The sequence below is a fragment of the Gobius niger genome, assembly GCF_951799975.1.
Source record: "Gobius niger genome assembly, chromosome: 23".
In the NCBI taxonomy this organism is placed as follows: Eukaryota; Metazoa; Chordata; class Actinopteri; order Gobiiformes; family Gobiidae; genus Gobius; species Gobius niger.
The window spans coordinates 15,689,840-15,710,734 of record NC_136874.1 but is presented as its reverse complement, the minus strand read 5'-3'; the positions used below and the strand labels follow the sequence as shown (position 1 = coordinate 15,710,734).

General features: G+C 44.5%; 1 protein-coding gene across 2 annotated transcripts in view; it reads right to left on the bottom strand.

Annotated features, from left to right (window-relative positions):
* Window positions 1-13,720: 13,720 nt before the first annotated feature.
* zeb2b (zinc finger E-box binding homeobox 2b) overlaps window positions 13,721-20,895 on the bottom strand; it is a 101,429-nt gene continuing 94,254 nt past the window's right edge. The window contains exons 8-10 of one of the 2 annotated variants that reach the window (XM_079581391.1): window positions 18,729-20,722; window positions 16,554-16,734; window positions 13,721-14,580 (exon numbers count right to left, since the gene is read on the bottom strand). In XM_079581391.1, coding sequence (XP_079437517.1) covers window positions 13,943-14,580; window positions 16,554-16,734; window positions 18,729-20,722 — 2,813 coding nt within the window. In that variant the 3' untranslated portion in view covers window positions 13,721-13,942. The remainder of the gene's footprint in view (window positions 14,581-16,553; window positions 16,735-18,728; window positions 20,723-20,895) is intronic. The other variant, XM_079581392.1, reaches the window with a different exon arrangement.

Genomic DNA, 20,895 nt, shown 5'->3' with positions numbered 1-20,895 from the left:
AACCTGTGTGTTTTTACAGCCGTTAAACTGACACCAGCAGCTACTTGAACTGCCAGTCGTGCAATACAAACAGCGGCACATTACCTGCCACCTTAGGGTTATCAACTAAGCTTATCCAAATCTGTAAGCCAGGGGTTTCCAAGGACATTTCCATGGGGTCCAAAATATATGGGGAGTGTATCGCCGGGGTCCATAAACTAAAGCTCCAGTAAAACATGCTCTGATTGGGAAAATACTATTGAGGAAACTTTTTTCATCCATCCATCCATCTTCTTCCACTTTTCCGTTTCCGGGTCGTGGGGGCAGCTGCTGGAGCTGCCCAAATCACATGGCACCAGCCCCTTATGGCTCCTCTTGCAGGTGGTGGGTCCACAGAAGGACGGCCTCATGGTTCTAACCGGGCCTGTTGGTCTCTCATAAGGGGCTTCTGAACCGCTCTCTGTCTGACCCGTCACCCTGGACCTGTTTGCCATGGGAGACCCTACCAGGGGCACGAAGGCCCCGACAACAGAGCTCCAGGATCATTCGGGCGCTCAAACCCCTCCACCACGCTGAGGTGGCGGTTCCAGGAGTGGACTTTTTTCAATGACTGAATAATAAAAACGGCTTACACTTGTATTGCACTTTACGAGCACTGTAGTTATTATTCATTCACTCCACACTCAGTGGTGGTAAGCTACATATGCAGCCACAGCCGCCCTGGGCCAGACTGTCCTTTTACCACGTGGCTCTAATGTGTTGTTTGTATCCTGATTTCTTCTTATGCTAGTGCCCTCTGCTGGACAAGTGTGGACTTGTCATAAAGTCATAACTCCGCACAGGAATGGGTTAGAGTCTTACTTTTTGTTTTTTTTAACATACCCTGGAGTCTGGGCTCTACATATCAGGGGCCGGATGAAATCATCTTGCCTGTTCGAGACCCCTGCTCTAAGCGTATAGACTCGAGAGCTTACAGCCCATATACCATTGTGATGCCTCATTTGAAAACCAAGACCCTCTAGTTTCTAAAACTATGTGTAAGATCTGTGTGAGTGAAACGTAACGCTAATCAGTCATGTTTGTCAGCATGGAAATCTGTCTGTTGTTTTGAGTTTTTTTTTTTTTACATTTTAAACTGCCTCAATCCTTTCCCGAGCGTCTTCTATCAACAATATGGACAGAAATTGTGACCAATGTGCATTTACTTGGAAACGACAGTGTTTCTATCATTCTATCACAGCAGAATTGGTTTTACTTTGCTATTGTATTTGTAGAAATAGAACGTTAAAAGCCATTTAGCTGACTAAAAGTATTCCCAAAAGCCTGTATAATGCACGCTACAGGCGTTTAAATGTTGCCATGTGCCGGATTATGGTTTTCCACAGCACAGATTTGACCGACTCACAATGTAAAAGAGATTGCCTGGTCCAAATGGGAGCTGCCGTCACAAGTATTACAATCCTATAGCACAATATATTTCACAAATTTCCTTAAATAAGAAAATAGCCACAATTCTATCTGGAGCTGCATTCCATTTCCAAAAGTGAATTCATCATCGACTTGTCCCCGCACAGAATGATCAGTGTTGAACTCGTATTGGACTGTTCATTTTCATATCTGGGGCCCATCTTTTTTTTTTTTTCCTCTCTCTTTCTTTCTTTCTCCCTCCATTCCTCGCGCCCTGCCCCACACTGGCCTCCTTTGTGCCGTGCAGCTGCGGTAGAATGGGAGAATGTGAATTGTAAATGACTTTAAGTTTGTGAAGCAAAAAAGGGGAGGGGAGGGGGGGGGGGGGGGGGGGGGGCTTGTGCGGAGCTGTACCATCTCCACATCTGATGACTCGCGCCATTGTTCGCCCGCCATTTTGAAACGGCATTCTGTCCTCCGATTGACTCCGGGCTTGAGGGGGAAACGTTCGCCGGCGAGTCGAACGAGCGGCGCGATTACGATTGGCTGACGCGGCGAGAGCGGCGGCGGGAAACGAGAGAAAATAAACTAGTTCTGCTCTGCCATTACTGTGAGGGGTTATCAGTACAGAGCATCTGGGACATAGAAACCTGAGGAACAATTCGCCCTGAACCTGTTTGAATTGAGCGCTCTGTCCCCATACAGATAAATGGTGAAGCCAGGCCCTATATGAACACCTGAACCCCCGCCTGAACCGAGTTTTGTGGGTCTTAGCTTTGAAATGTGGCGTCACACTGGCTTATAGGGCGTACAGGCCAGTCGAGAAGCCTTTAGATTTGGGTAAAACTGGAGAAAATGCACAAAGGTACACATCAACTCGTCTAAGTTCAGGTAAGAACATATCTCAAAGAAGCTAATTATAATGTACAGCTCTGATTTAAACAGCATCAGGGGCGGACTGGCCATATGTCCTGTATTCTGGAAGAGCACAGAAGGGCCACTGGCTCTAGGGCCACCGGTCTGGCCCCCTCATCTTACCTTACCCTTACCCCCGGGCGTAGCCGAGCTTTACCCAAATCTAAAAGCTTAAAAGAAAAGCATCCAAAAACAAAAAATGTGCTGGAAAAGCAAGAAAAAAGTGACAAAAACACAACAAAATGTGACGAAAAAAACGTGATGACAAAGCAATGAAAAAAGTGATGAAAAAACAACAGAAACATGACAAAAACAAGAGATGAAAACACAGCGAAAAAGTGACAAAAAAGTGACGAAAACACGCCAAAAAGCCACACAAAGTAATGAAAAAGCAGCAAAAAGCAACAAAAACAAACATCAACAAACAAAACTGCAGCGGCAACGGGACAAAAAGTAACTTTTCTAGATTTTAACTTTCAAATGAAGCGTTACAGTGTTGCTCTCCAGTCAAGAAGCTTTTGGATTTGGGTAAAGCCGAACTGGACAATATGCTCTTGGTTAAAGGGACTATAAGGAGTGTAAAAATGTTAAAATTATGTATTTTCCTCCCCCCACGTGTTCCAGCCATGTCCTAATGTGTAGAATGAGCTCAGACCTGTTCACCACAACTGCCTCTAAAATCCTGCACTGTCACTCAGAAAGGTGTTAATGCGGGTCTGAAGTGCCGTCATGCACGAGCTTAATATAGAAGCTGCAGTTACACATAAGACCTGAGGTGGCAGTAGTGAGCATAAAATGACTAACTTGCATCTAGCCCCTTTAAGGCGGGTGGTAAGAGGTTAACATATGTATTTGTGGAAGTGTCGCATTTACGCTACTTTGGGCCAGGCAGGCTCCGCCCCTGAACAGCACATTCTTGCCTAAAATACACCAGATTGTACTAAATTTGATGTGATTCATTCGAAAATGTCCTGGGGGAGGAGCCTGTTGTACTTTACCTGCTACTCACAACATTCAGGGAGTATCTCCAACAACAGCGCCCTTAGAAAAGTGTTATTCTGTAAAATAAAACACCTTCTGTTACAGGAAATCTATGCCCTTTAGTCTGCACTACCTTACATATATCTGCCTAATGTAGCGTTCTGAGTCTTCTAGAGTAGAGTTCCAAAAGTCCACTTTAACCACTGACAACAGCTGAACACATCTGGATCATTGAGCAGGCTAATGGAAGCTGCGCAGTTTCCCAGACGAGCTAGCGGCGTGCTAACTGTCTGCAGAGAGCCACACACACAAACATGGCCGCTCTCGTTTAAAGGTGAGGCGCCGGGGACGGATTGGAATGCATTGACACAGTGTCCGACCCTTGAAGACTTTCCCCACAGCCTGCGCCTCTTCCTCCTCCTCCTCCTCCTCCTCCTCCTCCTCCTCCTCCTCCTCCTCTCTCCGCTCCTCCTCTTCAAAGTTAAGGCAGGACATGAATCTTTCTCCTCCGTGGCACCGCTGGCACCGCCCCCACACCACCTGCTCCTGCACCCCCTCACCCTCACCCCCGCCTCACCCTCACCCCCGCAGCTGGCCGCTCTTCTAACACCCCCCCTCACCCACCCTCCTCCTCCTCCGATCGGCCGGTCCCCACTGGTCACTTTCCCCTCCCCGCGAAACTCGTCTGTCCCGGTGCCAAAGCTCAGGGAAAAAAAGCCTCCCCGTCCTTCAAGCGAGCGCCGCGGTCAGGCCCGCGGTCAGACGGACATATGTGGGGTATGTAAATGCAGCAGAGGGGGGGGGGGGGTCACGGGTTCGAGTCCCCCCGGTCAGGGAAGTGTTGAGAGCAGCAGAACGCGGCGGCGCTGACCTCCGGGCGCCTCCTGACTCCGAGGATCACCAACTTCTGTGATGCCGTGTTTTTTTTTTTTTAAAGAACTTTGGCTGTGAAGTATGTTAATCACCGTATATGCAGTTTCCTCCATCAGTACAGAGGAGGTTCATGGGTTTCGGCACCATTTGAAGCTTTTTAGGATGATTCAAGCCTTCTGGATTGTGAAGGGCCAAGGCAATGTCAATTTGAATTAGTTTGATGATGTTATTCCAGAACATATTTGGGATTTACCATCTACTTTTCAAAGTATTTTATTGTTAACATGTTTTATTTTGTTTTAAATTGGAAATCTGTCTTCATTTATTTTTCAGCATTATAGTGCACAGACTAAATAAGTAAGATCTCCTTGGAATAAGTCGGAGCATGAGCCAATACAACTTTATTGAAACAAATTTCCAGAAAGAAAATGTTTCCTGATCATTATTTGGTCTTGATTGGATTCACAAACCTGCGACTTTATTCTTATGGCTGAAAGTCTTTTCTGCTGACCAACTGACCTAGAAATCTGCATTTTGGCAGTTGCCATAGTTACCGCCATGGGATCATCAGCTGCTCCACCCCTGGAATCGCCCATATATGGTCATGTTTGAAAATAGGGAAAACAATTTAGAGAAAAATTGAAAGCTTTCTTTAATTATTCCAAAAGTACTTTAACAAATGCTGAATTATGAACATAGTTTTCGATTAAATAAAGATACACATATGGAGTCGCTTCTACTGAACAATCTGTTGTGGAAAAATATCCATATGAGCCCGAGTTACACTTGATTTTATTTTTAAGTTCATATTCCACCAGAAAATGGCTAAAAAGAGTGAAGATCCTGTTTTCCCCCTCGGCGAGGCCACGCCCCCTTCTATGACGCGATGCCGCCTGTATCTATCGCTGGTGTTTTTACACACACAAATTAAAGGCACTGTACCTGATTTTTTTTTTTTTTTTTGTGTTGTGGAATGAAAGGCACATCTAAAGCATTTGTATCAGTTTCATGAACCTCCAAACGTGACCCTGCAAGTCGTGAAACGTGTCGATAAACTTGACGCTACAAATGAGTTACGTTCATTAGGATTGAGTTTAACCTCTTAACCCCCACCTTCACCGAACACACTTTTTTTTCAGGGTTTTAGATTTGGGTAAAGGCAAACTGGAGAAAATGTGCTCGGTTAAGAGGTTTAACCACAACTGACATTTTACTTTAGGGGTTTCCTCTTACTATTATTATTATTATTATTAGTAGTAGTAGTAGTAGTAGTAGTAGTAGTAGTAGTAGTAGTTGTAGTATTAGTAGTAGTAGTAGTATTATTATTATTAGTAGTAGTAGTAGTAGTAGTAGAAAAATAAATCATGTATAGGACCTTTAATAAAAAGATGGGTATCGCTTGAGATGAGGTGTGCTCATTAAGTATTAATAAGCATTAGTAATCACTTAAGGGTGAGGGTTAAGGTCAGGGTTAGGTTTTTGGTTGGCTTTGAATAAGTGTATTATCAATGGCCTGTTAGTATGTTAACAGATGTATAGTAAGCAGTGTGTTAATACTTTACAAGTATATTATTAATGCTTATTAATACCTTATTAATACTTAACGAGCACACCTTAATACAAAGCGTTACCAAAAGATCAATCACTCTTGTAATTAGATACAAAAATAAAGAAAATCTTCATTTACTTAGAAAAATAGTGTTGTAGAAATCTTAATGAAAGTGTTAAGTCTCGCCTCAAATCAGGAAGAAATTGACATCAAGACAATTTCATTTATTTCTAGAGTACTTTTTACAGTGTAGATGTCACAGAAAAAACAGCAGAAAAACAAAAATAAATATTTTACCATTTATTTGTAATCCATGCTTACGTCAGCAGAAACAGTTGGATCGAACAAATCTGTTCTTCGCCCCATTTCTGTCACTGTTGTCAAATATTGTGACAACGTTTCATCCTCACAATGGTCCCGACACGAGCCCGCTGGCAGAGTCGGATCTGGCCTCAGAAGCCGCCGCTCCGGCCGGCTTTCGCCTGGAGCGTCAGCGCAGGTGCATGGAGGTTTACCTGAGGAGCCTTCAGCACCACGGACAGCTCCTGTGCAGACCTGCGCTCGGCTGGACAGCTCCAGGCCCCGGCAGGCTGGGACGGGGGCTGCTTTAACCCCTCAGCCCCCAGCACTCTTAACTTCAGCTGTACCCAAATCTAAAAGCCTCGCGAACAAAGGAATAAAATAAAATAGCAACAGAAAAGTCATGAAATAGCAAAAAAAAAGGGACAAAAATGCAAAAAAGTGATGAAAATACAACAAAAAAGTGACTACGATCCAACAGAAAGCGGTGAAAAAGCAAAGTATGACAACATAGCAAGTTTATATCAGTTTAGTAGGTCTTAGCTTTCAAATGAGGCATTACTCTGGGCTCTGGTTAAGGGGAGACACTACAAACAAAACTTTTTTTTTTTCCAGTTTTCAGGTTTTGGGTCAAAATGGTCTCTGAACATACAAGCTTTCACCCGGAAACAGAAAATATGCCTAATCTTCACAATAACATGTTTAAATATTGCGCTGATTCAATGTTCCCCCATAGACTTATATGGGAGAACACAATTTCAAGGGCCTTTTTCTCAAAACACATTTTTCTGTCATTGTGGCGACACTATGTCCACGTCAGTCGGACCTAAAGACTTCACATTTTCCAGCCTTGGACTGAACAATATTTGGAAGATTTTTTCAGAGGGATTTTTTATTATCTAATCCCCATTTATTGAGTTTTGAATGTCAAAAAATGAGGCGAAAATTAATTTTTTACAAATGTTTCCGAAAATATGGGAAATTTGGGGCATTTTAGGCATAAAAGACCTTGTTCTTGTATGAAAAGATAAAATGACAGAAATCTTGCAATGTATGTTTTTCTCACATTCATACCAGTGATCTACAGCAAAAGTTTCAAATTGATATCTGTAAATGTTAAATGTTTTTCCTATTCACCAGCAGTGTCTCGCCTTAAGAGTTTAAACCATCCCTTGAATGTGCACTATACCCCACATTTTAATGCTGATTGCTGTCACTTCACAAACATCGTAACTGCTTTCCAAGGTCAGCTTAAACTTAACACACACAAAAAAAATGTTGAAAAACAATAATCGTTACGTTCTGTCTCCAAACGAGCGCGGGAGTCGTCGCATCCATCTCGGCGCGACGGCACTTTAATCATAAGGTACTTGTGGTAATTGTCTGGGGAGCGATCCTGTCTGCTCCGCGAACCAGCGGAACAGGAGCCCGGAGCCCCTGCCACTCATGAGGATAAGCAGGCCGAGACGGATTGTTTTAATATCGCTACAGTGACGAAGAAGAAGAAGAAGAAGTCACTCCGAGAGAGAGAGAGACAACATTTACCTGGGAGAGCACAAGTGGAAGAGTCCTAGAAGATCCACGCAACACCAACTTCGTAATTATCCGTCGTTTCTTTTGCCCCAAATTGAAACTGACGCCTGGTGCGACTTTCGAAGACAAATCGTTGCTCTCCCCTAATTTCCCCCCGTACTTTGTCATCTTTAAAAAAAAATTGAAACGGCGAATCAAATCAGCATCAGCTTGCGGTTTACCGGACGCGGACGCATGATTGATACACCGCGGTCGGCTGAGATCACAACGCCGCCGCCGCCGCAGTCACAACTCATTTAAGTAACGGCGACAACAAAAAAAAAAAGATCATGCGCACAATGAAATCAATACGCGGGGCTTGATTGCAATTAAAAGGTCCCGTCCACCGCGTCCCGGGCTAATGGTCCCGGACAGTATCGAGTGGGCGGATTGAGTGACTATAGTCGGCAGTGAAAAGTGACAAGTGGGATTCGGGCGGACGTGCGGGAGGGGGAGCGGAGTTTGGCCTAAAAGCCTAGGCGTTTGGATCAGGGGGCGGAGCTAGAGGGGCCCTGTCAGGTGTTGAGGAAGGTGAGCGGGAATAGATGGACGGACTGAGGCCTTGTGCGCAGGGGAGCTTCTAACTTCACCCCATTTGGAACTATGGGAACATACTGGGAGAGGCCAAATGCTAACAACATCTTTGCTCTTTTTGTGTGACTGAGCGCACACAGTTCTTCCATACTGAGATATGTTCTTACCTGAGCTTAGACGAGTTGATACGTACCTGTCTGGTCTTTGTGCTTGTGGAAGAGTGTGATAGCTTCTAACTTCACCCCCGTTTGGAGCCATAGGAATACACTGGGAGAGGCCAAATGCTAACAACATCTTTGGTCGTTTTGTATGACTGAGCGCATGCACAAAGACCAGACAGGTACACATCAACTCGTCCAAAGTCAGGTAAGAACTTATCACAGTATGGAAAAATGGTGGCCTGTTCCTTTAAACTGTGAAACTAATATATGATAGACTCAGTACATGCAGAGTGAGATATGTATAGCCTTTATTTGTATCATTGTGATTATTATGGTCAAACCGCCTTTTCTCTGCCCAATCCCGTCAGACCTTGGAAGCTAAGCAGGAAGGCCCTGGTCGGGACTTGGATGGGAGACCGTGTAGTAACACCAGGAAGCCTGTGTGAATGTAGTGAGTGAGTGAGTGGTTGGTGGTGGCCGATGGCGCTGACTGGTTGCCTCGCTTCTCTCAGTCTACCCCAGGGCAGCTGTGGCTACAATAGTAGCTTACCACCACCGGGCATGAATGAATAATGCAATGTAAAGCGTCTTTGAGTGTCCAGAAAAGCGCAAATTAACCCAAATTAAAAATCTCATAAAATTGTAACATTTAAGCCATAATCATCAACATTATAACAAACACAGGCTTGACATGTGTCACTTTGCATGTATTGAGTCTATATCATATGAAGCTTAGGCGCAAATTCAACCTGGAAGACCTACCAGCTGCATTCATTCATCACCTCATCACCGGCAGCGCACTCCAATCATCCAATCACGGACCCCGCTCAAGCCGCACCTTCACAACAGCCAATCACCACAGCTGCTCATCCCCTCAGCAGCCCGTCATCGCTCAGGATCCCCTTTTTAAGCTCCCTGGTCAATCACTCAGCCGCTTGCCAGCCGTGCTACGACCCTCCTCCACCCCTTTCTCCGCCTGGCTCCTCCCCGGCTCCGCTCATCAAGTGGCCAACCCAGGTCTCCTCCACCACCACCGGGGTCCAGGCTCCAGGGAAGATCATGGCTATCATTCGTCAAAGCCATGCATTCCATATCATTCGTTCAGTCTGAGCCCCAATAATAATTCATGTTCGTTAATAAAACACTCATACCGTCATTCCGTTTCTGTGAGCCTTTTCAGGTTGAAATGCTAGTTTCACAGTTTAAGTTGAATAACAGAAGTGAATGCACTTTTTCATGATATTCTAATTAAATGACAGCACCTGTACTGTCCAGAAAGTTCCCAATTCCGAAAAAAACATTTTGGACTCCAGTTCAAACAGCTGAAAAATGTTGGGTGGAGACACTTGTGGAGAGAACTGAACAATGAATGCACATGACAATGCATATATGCAGACATGAGGCATGAGGGTTTGTAAGTGCCCTGCTATGTTTGGTGAAGGCCTGAGTGAGGTTGTTGTTTTTCCAAAAGGCACTTCAATATATATTCATCGCTTTTGATTCATGTGTAAAAGGCCTTTGTTCAATAGGCCATGTTTCAATATATATATAAATTTAAAATAAAAGTGGTTCTTAGCTCTAAGATAAACAGCCTCATGTCAAATGTGCTTAAACATGTGCATGGGCAGGAGTGTGTTTCCTAACTGTGTATGGTTGAAATGAAAAAAAAATAATAATAATAATAAAATCTGATATTGTTCTTGTGAGTCACGTGACTAAAACGCCGCCCGCCGCCATGTTGGATCATATTTCTAAAGCGAATAACGTCAAACTGAACCTGGCTGAAGTCACAAAGTGCGACTGAAAGTTTCCGTGTCCGTGTTGGAGACTTTCCGTGTGTGTGGAAGTGCTGCCGGACGAAAAGGCCGTTTGGTTTCGTGATGTCATCCCAAACTCTGAGCGATAGATATTGATCAGTTCCTGCCGACTCCGAGTCCACGGAAAGCTGCCTGTCATCCTCCAGCGCGGCGCCGACCGGCCTCCGTTACCATGGAGATCAACTGCAATACATCACTTTTCATAAACCATTTCATATTTGCACAAGTGATTTTTTTTTTTTTACATAATGATGATGTTTGGCACCGTCATTTATTGTGTTTGGAAAAGAATCATTGATACAGAAAGAATGACTTTGTATGAAGTGTGTGTTTCCCCAAGGCCCAGACCTGCACTTTACTCATATCTGTGGCCTTAAAAACTACTACTATACTATACTAAGTACTTTATTCATATCTGTGCCCTTAAAAACTACTACTACTACTATACTAAGTACTTTACTCATATCTGTGAGCCACGTCAGTGTACCCTTAAAAACTACTACTATACTATACTAAGTACTTTACTCATATATGTGCCCTTAAAAACTACTACTACTATACTAAGTACTTTACTCATATCTGTGCCCTTAAAAACTACTAGATTTGAGCACAGGTGTCACCACCTGCATAGCATTTCTGCTTGATGCACTTCCGCCAGTGCCTTTTGGACAGCTGCAGGGTCATCAGCCGGGAGCCACCCTTCATAGATGTTTCACTCCTTTAATCCCTACTACTATACTAAGTACTTTATTCATATCTGTGAGCTGCGTCAATGTACCCTTAAAAACTACTACTACTACTATACTAAGTACTTTATTCATATCTGTGAGCTGTGTCAATGTACCCTTAAAAACTACTACTATACTATACTAAGTATTTTATTCATATCTGTGAGCCGCGTCAATGTATCCTAAAAACTACTACTACTACTATACTAAGTACTTTACTCATGTACTCAATTAAAAACACAAAGTAAACAGTGTTGTGAATAAAGAAAAGCTGATACATAAGAAGCATGTCCAGTGTATAGTGTAGTGTATATTTATAATATAATGTATATTTATAATCCTGGTGCAGGTAAAGGCTGATGTTTCTTATCTGTCATAACATTAGCAGCACTTCTGTGTTCAAAAATACAAACTGATGTAAGAACAAAGAGTCTGGGCACAGGTTATAACTCTGTCATCTGGTTATTTTTATACTAAAAGCCATTCATGAATAGGGCTGGGCAAAAAATATGAAAAAATATATATAGAAAGCAGGGACCGAAACCAACAGTTTCTTTAGAGACCGGGTTTTGCCTGTTGGTCCAGGGACAGAAAGATACTTTATTATATATGTTGTTTCAGCTCAAATAAATGATACAGATTTGAAAGAAATAGTCTTATATGGACAGTGTTGGGGAGTAACTAAATACATGTATTTAGAATGGATTACCTGTATTCTGGTAAAGTTACACTTTAAGTTGTGCGTATTTAGAATACAGTTACTTTCCAAATATCAAGGGAAAACATCCCAGTATCAGTGATTACTTTCAGCTCCATATGGCACAGCATTATTTACAAATAACTTTTAATATTGACATGTTTTTCCTCCGAAAATAAAATAAATCTTGAAACCGCCTGAAGTGTCACACAAACACTGCACATACATGTGTCACATGTGTCACATGATGCTGTATCTGCTGTTTACCAACAGAGTTAAAGAATTCCTCATTAATGCTGAGTTTATAACAGGTCTTCATTTTTGTAACTATACACCTGTAATTATACACATATTTATACCTAGATATAATGGAAATCAATGTGAAAGTATTCAAAGTATTCATAATACACTACTCTGATTAGACAAAGTAACGGAATACGTTACAAAATACATTTTAAGGCGAGTATTCAGTATTCAGTAACTAAATACAATTTCAAAGTTTTCTCCCCAACACAGTGTGTGAAGTGAATAAACCTCATTCTTCTGCTCTAAATGATCAACATTATAGTGTAGGGGTTAAAAAAATGAAAAAGTATCGGTATCGTAAAGCAAACATAGTTTAAGTATCAGGAGAAGAAAATAATACCAGCCCTTTTCATAAACAGTCATAATGTAATGCAGTATTAGTATAAGTATTAGTAGTACTTGTGTGAATAAAGAGTCCGGGCGCGGGTTTGTACTCTGTAATTTGGCTACCTTTATTCGAGCAGGGTCATTTTCAAGAAATTACAAATTAAGAATTCAATAATACTTTTACAAAGACATTTCAGGAAAGATTCTTCTTCATGATATCATACATAGTATTTAACAGTCCCTCTTCATTTTTTTAGCTTAAAAAAAAACAAAGATGAAGAAAGTGGAATTTTTCAGTCGAAAATACAGTGTTTTCACAATTGTATAAAAGTTCCCAAATTTTTGGAATTGGAAAATAAAGGAAAAAAGAGAAAAAATAATAAAATAAAAATAAGATTAAACTTCGCATTTCACAATGTTTCAAAACACAATAAATGCTCTCTTTAAATTTGCCCCTATGATCGACACCATGTTCCTTTTTACTAAAATATATCTATATATCGAAGAACTATAGTACTGTACACAACAGTATGAAATAAATAAAATTAGGAAATATAAAATGGGCCACATAAATAATGCTTCAACCTACAAACAAAAATGAATGCAATTTTGCTATCTTCAAAAAAAAAGAAAAAAAAAAAAAGTTAAAGAGAAGAAAAAAAAAAAGGTTTGGCGTAGTAATACTGACAAAGAAAAAAAAAAAAAACGTTTTTTAAGTGAGAAAACATTGCACGACATAATGTAAACTAATGGACTGCTGCCTATTTGTAAATACTGACAACAACGTGACCATTTCATATAACACTGCGCTGGTGAAACAGAGGAGAGCGCTCGCAGTGACACCGGGCGGGGTGGCACTTGTCCCAGACACACAGGTTTTTAAAAGGTTTGCATATAAGGCTTTTCTTTTTCACTTCCGAAAAAAAAGTCCGACCCCCCCCACACATCCCCAACACATGTCCGTATACCCGAACCCCCCCTCCCCTCCCCTCCTCATTCCCTTTCCTTCAAAGTCACTTCATTTGGAGTTGATTCCAGAGAGGCCTAAAAAAAAAAAAAAAAAAAAAAAGACAGTGTGGCTGCGGATGTCGACTTTTTTTTGTTTGTTTTGTTTGTGTTCCTTCATTTTTTTTTGTGTTCGTTTCAGGGGGGGGGGGGGAGGGGGCGAACGAAAGACGACGTAAAAGGGGGGTAGGGTTGGGGGGCGGTGGTGCCGGGGCTCCCCCCCCTTACGCAAAAATAAGAAAAAAAAAAAAAGAAAAAAAGTTTATATACATAGGCGATACTTTTTTATTATTATTATTTTTGTTCATGATTATAAGCGGAGAGTGCAATTTTTTTGTACAAGTCACTAGTTGTGCTATAAATATATGGAACACTGGGGGGGGGGGGGGGGGAGGGGGAGGGGGGGGGGGGCTCTGGGAGGAGGTTAGCACCACACATGTTTTTAGGCCATAATACTGTACATTTTTTGTTATTTATTTCACTGTTCGTTTTGCATAATGCAGCTTATTTCACAAGAAGAACAAAAAAAAAAACCCATGCCCCTCCCCCCCCGCGTCTTTCTCTCTTTCTCTTCCTTTCATTCCTTCTTTCTTTCTTTCTTCTTCATCCTTCATCTTGAATTGATTGGAGTTTTCTTTCTTTCTGCCACCCCCTTTTTCCGAGGAGCTTCAGGCACGTGCACGTACAGCGTTAAAACTTTCAACGTTTTAACGCTGAACCCGAAAAGAGTTAAACAAAAACCAAAAAAATGTAACAAAAAAAAAGAAAAAAAAAAAAAGAAAAGGAAGTTGTTAAATGGCGTCGTCCGCGTTGTCCTCGTGCTCCGGCGATTTGGTTTCCGTTTTGCCGTCCAGCGAGCTCTCGTCCTCGTCCCGCATCGTCTCCGGGTCGGTGTCCATACTTTTGCTCTCCTCCTCCTCCTCCTCGAACTCCATCTTCCCGTACGTCCTGCCGCCGCCGCCGCCGTCGTCGTCGTCGTCGTCCACCGCCTCCTTCCTCCCCTCCCGCATCATCCCCCCCACCCCGTTCGCCAGCCCCGCCCCCGCCGCCGGGTCGTGCCGCAGGATGGGCTCGCGCTCGCCGCCCAGCTCCGCGTGGTACCCCGGCGGCGGCGCCATCCCCTGCAGGTAGGCCGCCCGGCTCATGAGCAGCTCGGTGGGCTCCAGGTGTCCCGCGCCGCCGCCGCCGCCGATGACCCCGCCCTTCTCCCGGGCCTCGCGCTCGGCCGCCTCGCGCTCCTCCGCCTCCCGCTTGCAGTAGGAGTAGCGGTGGTTCATGTGCTGCGAGTACGAGCCCGAGTGGGAGAAGCGCTTGCCGCACTTGTCGCACTGGTAGGGCTTCTCGCCGGAGTGCAGCCGCGAGTGCTCGATGAGATGGTGCTTGTGCTTGAAGGCCTTCTTGCAGATTTGGCATTGGTGGGGGCGCTTCCCTGCAGGGGGGGGCAGAAGAGACAGAAGAGCGGCGGGCGTTAGTGCGGCGTGGCCAGGGGGACCCTCACAGTCACAATAAAGAAACATCACAGAAGACAGAGGTGATGGAATGGATGGGTAGAAAAATGACAACTACAGATTTTCCAGATTTGTGTTACTGTGTGTGGGGAAAAAACACACTTTCAAAAAAAAACAAAAAAACAACATCCTTGGCTCGACTTCATCACAAACTGTAGGATCTGGGAAAACTGAGTGCTTGGATCGTGCATTCTAAACCGTTCCCTCGCTATAAATAAACGCTTGAACTCCACAATGGATTCATCTCGATGTCGCCGGTTGCTCCTAATTACGAGAGCGTTTTTTTTTGGTTTTTCGACAACTGCGCTCGCATTTCGCGGGGCCCGAAATTATGGAAATTCCCCCCCCCCCCCCTTGTGGTTTTCGAGACTGGAGGAAAGTCGACCACAGCCGCTTATTTTTGGGCCCTGCGCGGCCTCGGCGATGGAGGCACCGGGGCAGAGTGTGCGGCAGGCAGGCCCGCTGGTCCTACAGGGCATCTTACGGGGGTGCTCGTCGTTTGCCAGTAACGCGGCTCCACGTCTCGGGGGTGGGCGGGGGCGAAGAGGGGGGGGGGGCGAGTATTTAGGCGAAGAGCGCATGACCGGATCGCGGTGGGGATGCCAGAGGAGAAATGAGAAACCCGAGCTGGCCGCAGAAGAGTTTCTTTTTCTTTTTTTTCTTTTTTTTTTTTATGACGGCAGCCTCGTAAACTGTCTGGCAGGGCGCGGGTCCAAGGGCTTGTAATGTCTGCTGTTTGACATGCTCAGAAGGCCCCCAAAAAAAAAAGAAAAAATCAGATCTCCCCAATAGTTGAGTGGAATCAGCGCGTAAACGGTTGACAGTTGCAAAAATACGGTTGCAAATGTTGTACAAACTTTCTCCTCTCTCTTTTTTTTTTTTGCGCGGACTCGCTTGCTTCGCATCAACATCCCCCACTCTTAAGACGACTACCTTTATGAAATAATAAATATTCTTTCTTTTTTTCGCTGCAAAGAGCCGGTTTCGTGTCCGAGGAGATCCCGATAGCGGATGAAACGAGTGATGCAACCTGGTGGAAAGAGGATCTGCCATATTAACGCGAACCAAAGACGCCGTTATCTGCCCGCTTTTTTGAAGCTTCAGAAGGAGCTGCTGCTGCTGCCGATGTATCTCCAATCAGGCCTTTATATATATATATACATATACTTGATAAAAAAAACACGCGCTAGGCCTACCATGTGTGCGCTTTGAAGATATCGAAAGTGGTTAATGCGGAAAGGCAGAGGCGGGGAAGTGCTGGGTATGTGCACTCAAGTAAAAAAACGACAAAGAAATTGACGTCATATTAACGAGGAACAGGACGAGTTTAAAGTGCGCTCGCTGATCGCACAGGAAGATCCGTTTTCATTTAACAATAAAAAAAAACTGGATTTTCAAATCGCTCAAGTGGAAATATTTTGCACTTCTTTGCACAAAAAAAAAAAGAACTCATGGATGAACTCGTCGAAAGGGTGCGATGGTGGTGGGGGGGGGATGACGGTGACACAAAAAAATCTGGCATAATCTGACACAGTAACGTCTAATCATATATATAAATATATATATATCCAATTTACGAAAGAACACACACATTTTTTTTCTTTTAAATTTAGCGAATCACGATGAAAAAAGTAAAAAAAAACAAAAACACTATAAGCTATTCTACTCCCCTGTCGATGAAGAAGCAAGTTAGGTGTGTTTACATTGAGGGGGAAACAGAGGGGAGGGAGAAACCGGGGGGAAAATAAAGGGGGGGAAGAGGGTGTAGGGAGGGGAGGGGAGGGGGGGGTCAAAACATAAGAAAAAAATAAACTTCATACTAGGATTTCGGAACACAAACATTGAAAACATAAAGTCATGGGGTTTAAAAATAAGGGTCTAGAACAGTATATACCTGTGTGTTCATATTTGTGTCTGAGAAGGGAACTGCTCTTCTGGAATGTTTTGTCGCACAAGTCACACGCGTACATACCACTTTCAGTCTTCTTAATCTTCTTCCGCGACAGACACGAGTCGCCGTCTGTCAAATCGTCCAGGCCGGACAAGTAATCGGGCGTGGCGTCCAGGAGGTCCCCCTTTTTTTTGAAATTGAGGAGAGAGAGAGAGAGAGAAACAAGGGGGGAGAGAGAGAGGGAGATGTCAGTGGAGAACAACATGGTGTGGTGACTAAAAAAAAAAAAAAAACTTAGGAGTTCGCATGACTCAGATCGTCACTCGAACGCACCACGGGTTGGTGGTTTACGGAGTGTTCAAATGAGTCCTCGCATAAATATATACTTTTGTTTGGTTTTATTTCAAAGTGTGTGGCAGGCAAGGAACTAGATATTATAAGTGATGTCAGCTTGCTGCCTCTCCTGCTCTACAGTGCTGGTAAAAAACGAAACAAAAGTGAAGGCCAGGTGCCCGTCGTCGAAGATAGGCAAGAAAGAATTAACTTATAATGACAACAAACAAAGTTAAGAAAACAAAAAAGTTATTATATCTAGAAATATAACGATAACTAAACAGACTAAAAGCTCCAGCACAGAACTTAGTCCTGGTTTGATCTTGAGCTAGGTCTGGCAGTAGGTCAGAAGGTTAAATCATTTCATGAGGTGGAACTTGAGAACCACTGGTATAGGGAGGGGGACATAATTATTGTTATTATTAATACATTATTTTTTACAGTGTAGCGTGCCCTTCTAAACTTATCTGGATATATGTACGTAAATCAATTGAGGAATGAGTGTTTTAAATGAATGAAAAATAAAGAAATATACATATAAAATAAATGAAAATAAAAATGAATGAAACATGAAAAATTCTTAAATGTGTAAAAAAAAGAAAAGAAAATTGCCTTGAATGAGCAGCTGTTTTAATGACATATTTAAATAAAAAATAAAAATAAAATAAAATAAAATAATAATAATTGTATGCATGTCACTTTGTCAAACTGTCATTTTTAAAGATTTGGGGAAGTAAAAAAAAGAAAAAAAAAAAAAAAAAAGAAAAAAAAAAAATCCCACTCGACCTGAATGAGCAGCTGCTTTAATGACATAATGAAATTCATTTAAAAAAAAAAAAAAAAAAAAAAAAAAATGTATACATATCACTCTGCTGCACTGTCATATTGAAGGATTTGGGAAAGTAAAAAAAAAATTAAAAAAAATAAAAAATATGGCAGCCCGACTTTGACTCCCCCGTGTATTCCCCTCAGCCCAGCACATGAGCAGCAGCGTCGCGGGAGAACAGCGCCCTGACGTACAGTAGCTCACATTATCAAACTGTACTGCTGTATCCATTGGACATAAAAAAGAGAAAAAAAAAAAAAAAAAAAAAAAGACAAAAGAAAATCCCCATTATGAAGATGAGCCTTAAACACGGCTCTGCGGAGAGAACAATATTAGGACATTCGGAGGGACGCGGCGCGCGGATAATAACTCCGATCATATGGTGCACCTTAATGGCTAATATTGCTCCTGTTTAATGAATATGTGCGGAGATAATGCGCGGGGCCGCACTATCACGCCGGCAATCAATTTGAACCCGGCGCCCGTAGCTGTATTTTTAAAAATCTAATTTAATAACTTAGAATAGGAAACATTATTAGCACTTTTTCATCAGAAAGGTTGGCTTCCATGTTAAACAGCCTTCAGCGCTCGGTGTAATGAACAAGGGCTGCATTTATTAATGGCGCCGCGGCTCGTTTGGTCCGCTCCTCGTTTAGAAATGCGCCGGAGTTTCAGACGAGTGCGGGCGCTGGCGGGCTCACCTTAACTATTCCGACGCTGTACTTCATATTTATTTCATGGATGTGACTGTCGGAGCCCGGGCTGGGACGGAGCTGGCACTTGCATGAGCTAAATGAGGTACACTTAAGAAGGCAAATAGGACTGTGTGATTTTTGGATTCCGCGCTGTTATTCTAGTCATAAAAGTGGCGTTTCGGAGACTTAAAGACAGTAGTGTTAGAGATTAGGCATGAAAGGAGTGTGGTTTCCTTTGTGTGATGAGGATGGGAGCCATTACTGTAGTACTAGTAGTAGTAGAAGTAGGGGTGGAGATGAGATCACACTCCCTGGGTCATTTACCTGGAAGCCCGGTTTCCGCTGGTACTTTCTCCTCTGCTGTATCTCCGCGAATGTGGCCGCCCCCGCTGCGTACGTGTAGGCCATGTGCGGTAGGAAGCCCATCTGATCCATGCCCGGGTACGCCCGCAGCCCCGGGATGCTGGCCTGCATGGGGGGCATGAACGTGGCCGGGGGGAACGCGCTCTGGGGGGGCAGCGACGTGTACAGGGGCTTGCCAGCGAAGGGGTTGATGCCGAAAATAGGGCTAGTGCTTTTCTCTAAGTTCCCGTTGTTGGTGACCGCCTGGAATTCCTTTTTGAGATAGGCCAAGTTGAGCGGCTCCTCGAAGTGCTCCCGGGGCGAGGGGACGCTGCTGTGGTCCATGGTGATGCTGTTGATTTTGGGTCTGCTCTTGACAGTCAGTGCGTGCTTGGGCTCCTTCATGAGCCGCGGCAGAGACAGATCCAGCGGCTCCGCCTGCAGGTCCTCGGAAGTCAGGCTGTTGGGAGTGTAGGAGCTGCTGTGGGAGTGCTTGGAGGACGTGGAGGACAGATTGAGGGGGGAGGGAGTGTTGCTGCGGGAGTGGTCCAGCTTGTCTCCGCGGGCTTTGGCACTGCCGCCGAACTGGTGGTTCTTTAGATGTCTCAGAGGGTTGTCACAGTTGTTGACGTTGTTGTGGAGCTCGGCGATGGAGGGGGACGTGATGCGGTCAGTAGCTTTCAGTAGAGACAGCGGCGACTGCGCCACAGAGTCTTTAGGAGGGGTGTGCAGGTGATTCATCCCGGCACCCATGTCGAGGTTGTTCCTGTGCTCCAGCGGGGGCGTCCTGGCACCGTACTGGTACATCTTCCGCTGCTCAAACCACTCTTTGACAAATTCCTGAGGAAGGCCCACTGCTATGGAAATCTTAAGCAGCTCCTCTGAGTTTGGTTCCATGTTCATGGCAAAGTATGCCTTTAGCACAGACATGTGGTCCCTGTAAGGATTAAGGGGTGCGGAGAGAACCTTTTCTGACAGAAGGGAGGGGGATAAGTGGCTGTTCTTCTCCAGAAACAGGCCTGGTTTGTTGGCCATCAGGTTCTCTGTGGGCTGCAGCACGGCTTTGATCTCTTCATTCATCTTACAAAGGTAGCGCTCGTGCTGATGTAAGGGGATGGGCCCGGTGAAGGTCTCTTTGCAGTATTGGCAAGCGTATGGTGTAAACATGTTTTCCTGCACCTTGTCATCCACACCTCCGTCGAGCATGTGGTTGGATTTCTCCCGTTTGATATTGCTAATCTGTCTCTTTGAGTCCGTGGTCAGGCTCTGGAGGCAGGCTTTGGCTTCGTTCACTTTCTCTAACGTGTAGTCGATAATACTTTTTGTGGCGCCGTTGTGACTGACCAGCGGGAGACCCAACTGATTCCCCGCCTGCTTCTGCTCCTCCATCTGAGAGCCCAGCTCCTTCATGTAGGCCTTGAGCCTCGACAGCTCCTCGGGCTTGCAGTCCATTTTCTGCCGGCACACCGTGTTGTCCACGATCTGCAGGACCTTCTGCACTTCGCTCAGATTGTTGGCGAGAGGGCCGTGGTAGCCCAGCAGGGGCGAGTCCAGCCCGGCCATGGCCAGGTGCTGCAGCGGGCTCTGGGCCGTGGAGTTGTGGTGGACGCCCATGGGACTGTTGCCGCCCACCCCTCCGTTCATGAAGGGGCCCGGCGCTCCGAAGCCGTGCGACGCCATCATCATCTTGTAGTCGTTGAAGTCCAGTGGTTCCGTTTTGATGCTCAGGTGGTGGTTGTTGGGTTCGGGGAGGCCCAGGGGCTTGCCGTTCTCCAGCTTCTGCCGCAGCTGAGTGATGGCGGTGTTGGTGGGCGAGGAGGAGGCGGACGTGGGGCACGAGCCGGTCTTCATGTTGGCCCGCATGCGTCCGTTCACAGCGATCAGGCCGATGCACTTTTTGCTGCTGATGTGCGAGCTGTAGGAGCCCGAGTGGGAGAAGCGCTTCTTGCAGTTGGGGCACTCGTACGGTTTCTCACCTGGAAGCACAAAGAGACAAACTTACACATGTGTTTAGGCCTTCTGCACGATGATAGAAGAGCATTGTGCCTTTTTGGCAAGTTTTCCTTAAGTGTTGCAAATGTGATTACGTAATTAAGCCGAGAATCCAGAATGTGTTTGTAGAGCTTGAGACGTCAAAGTGCACATAATA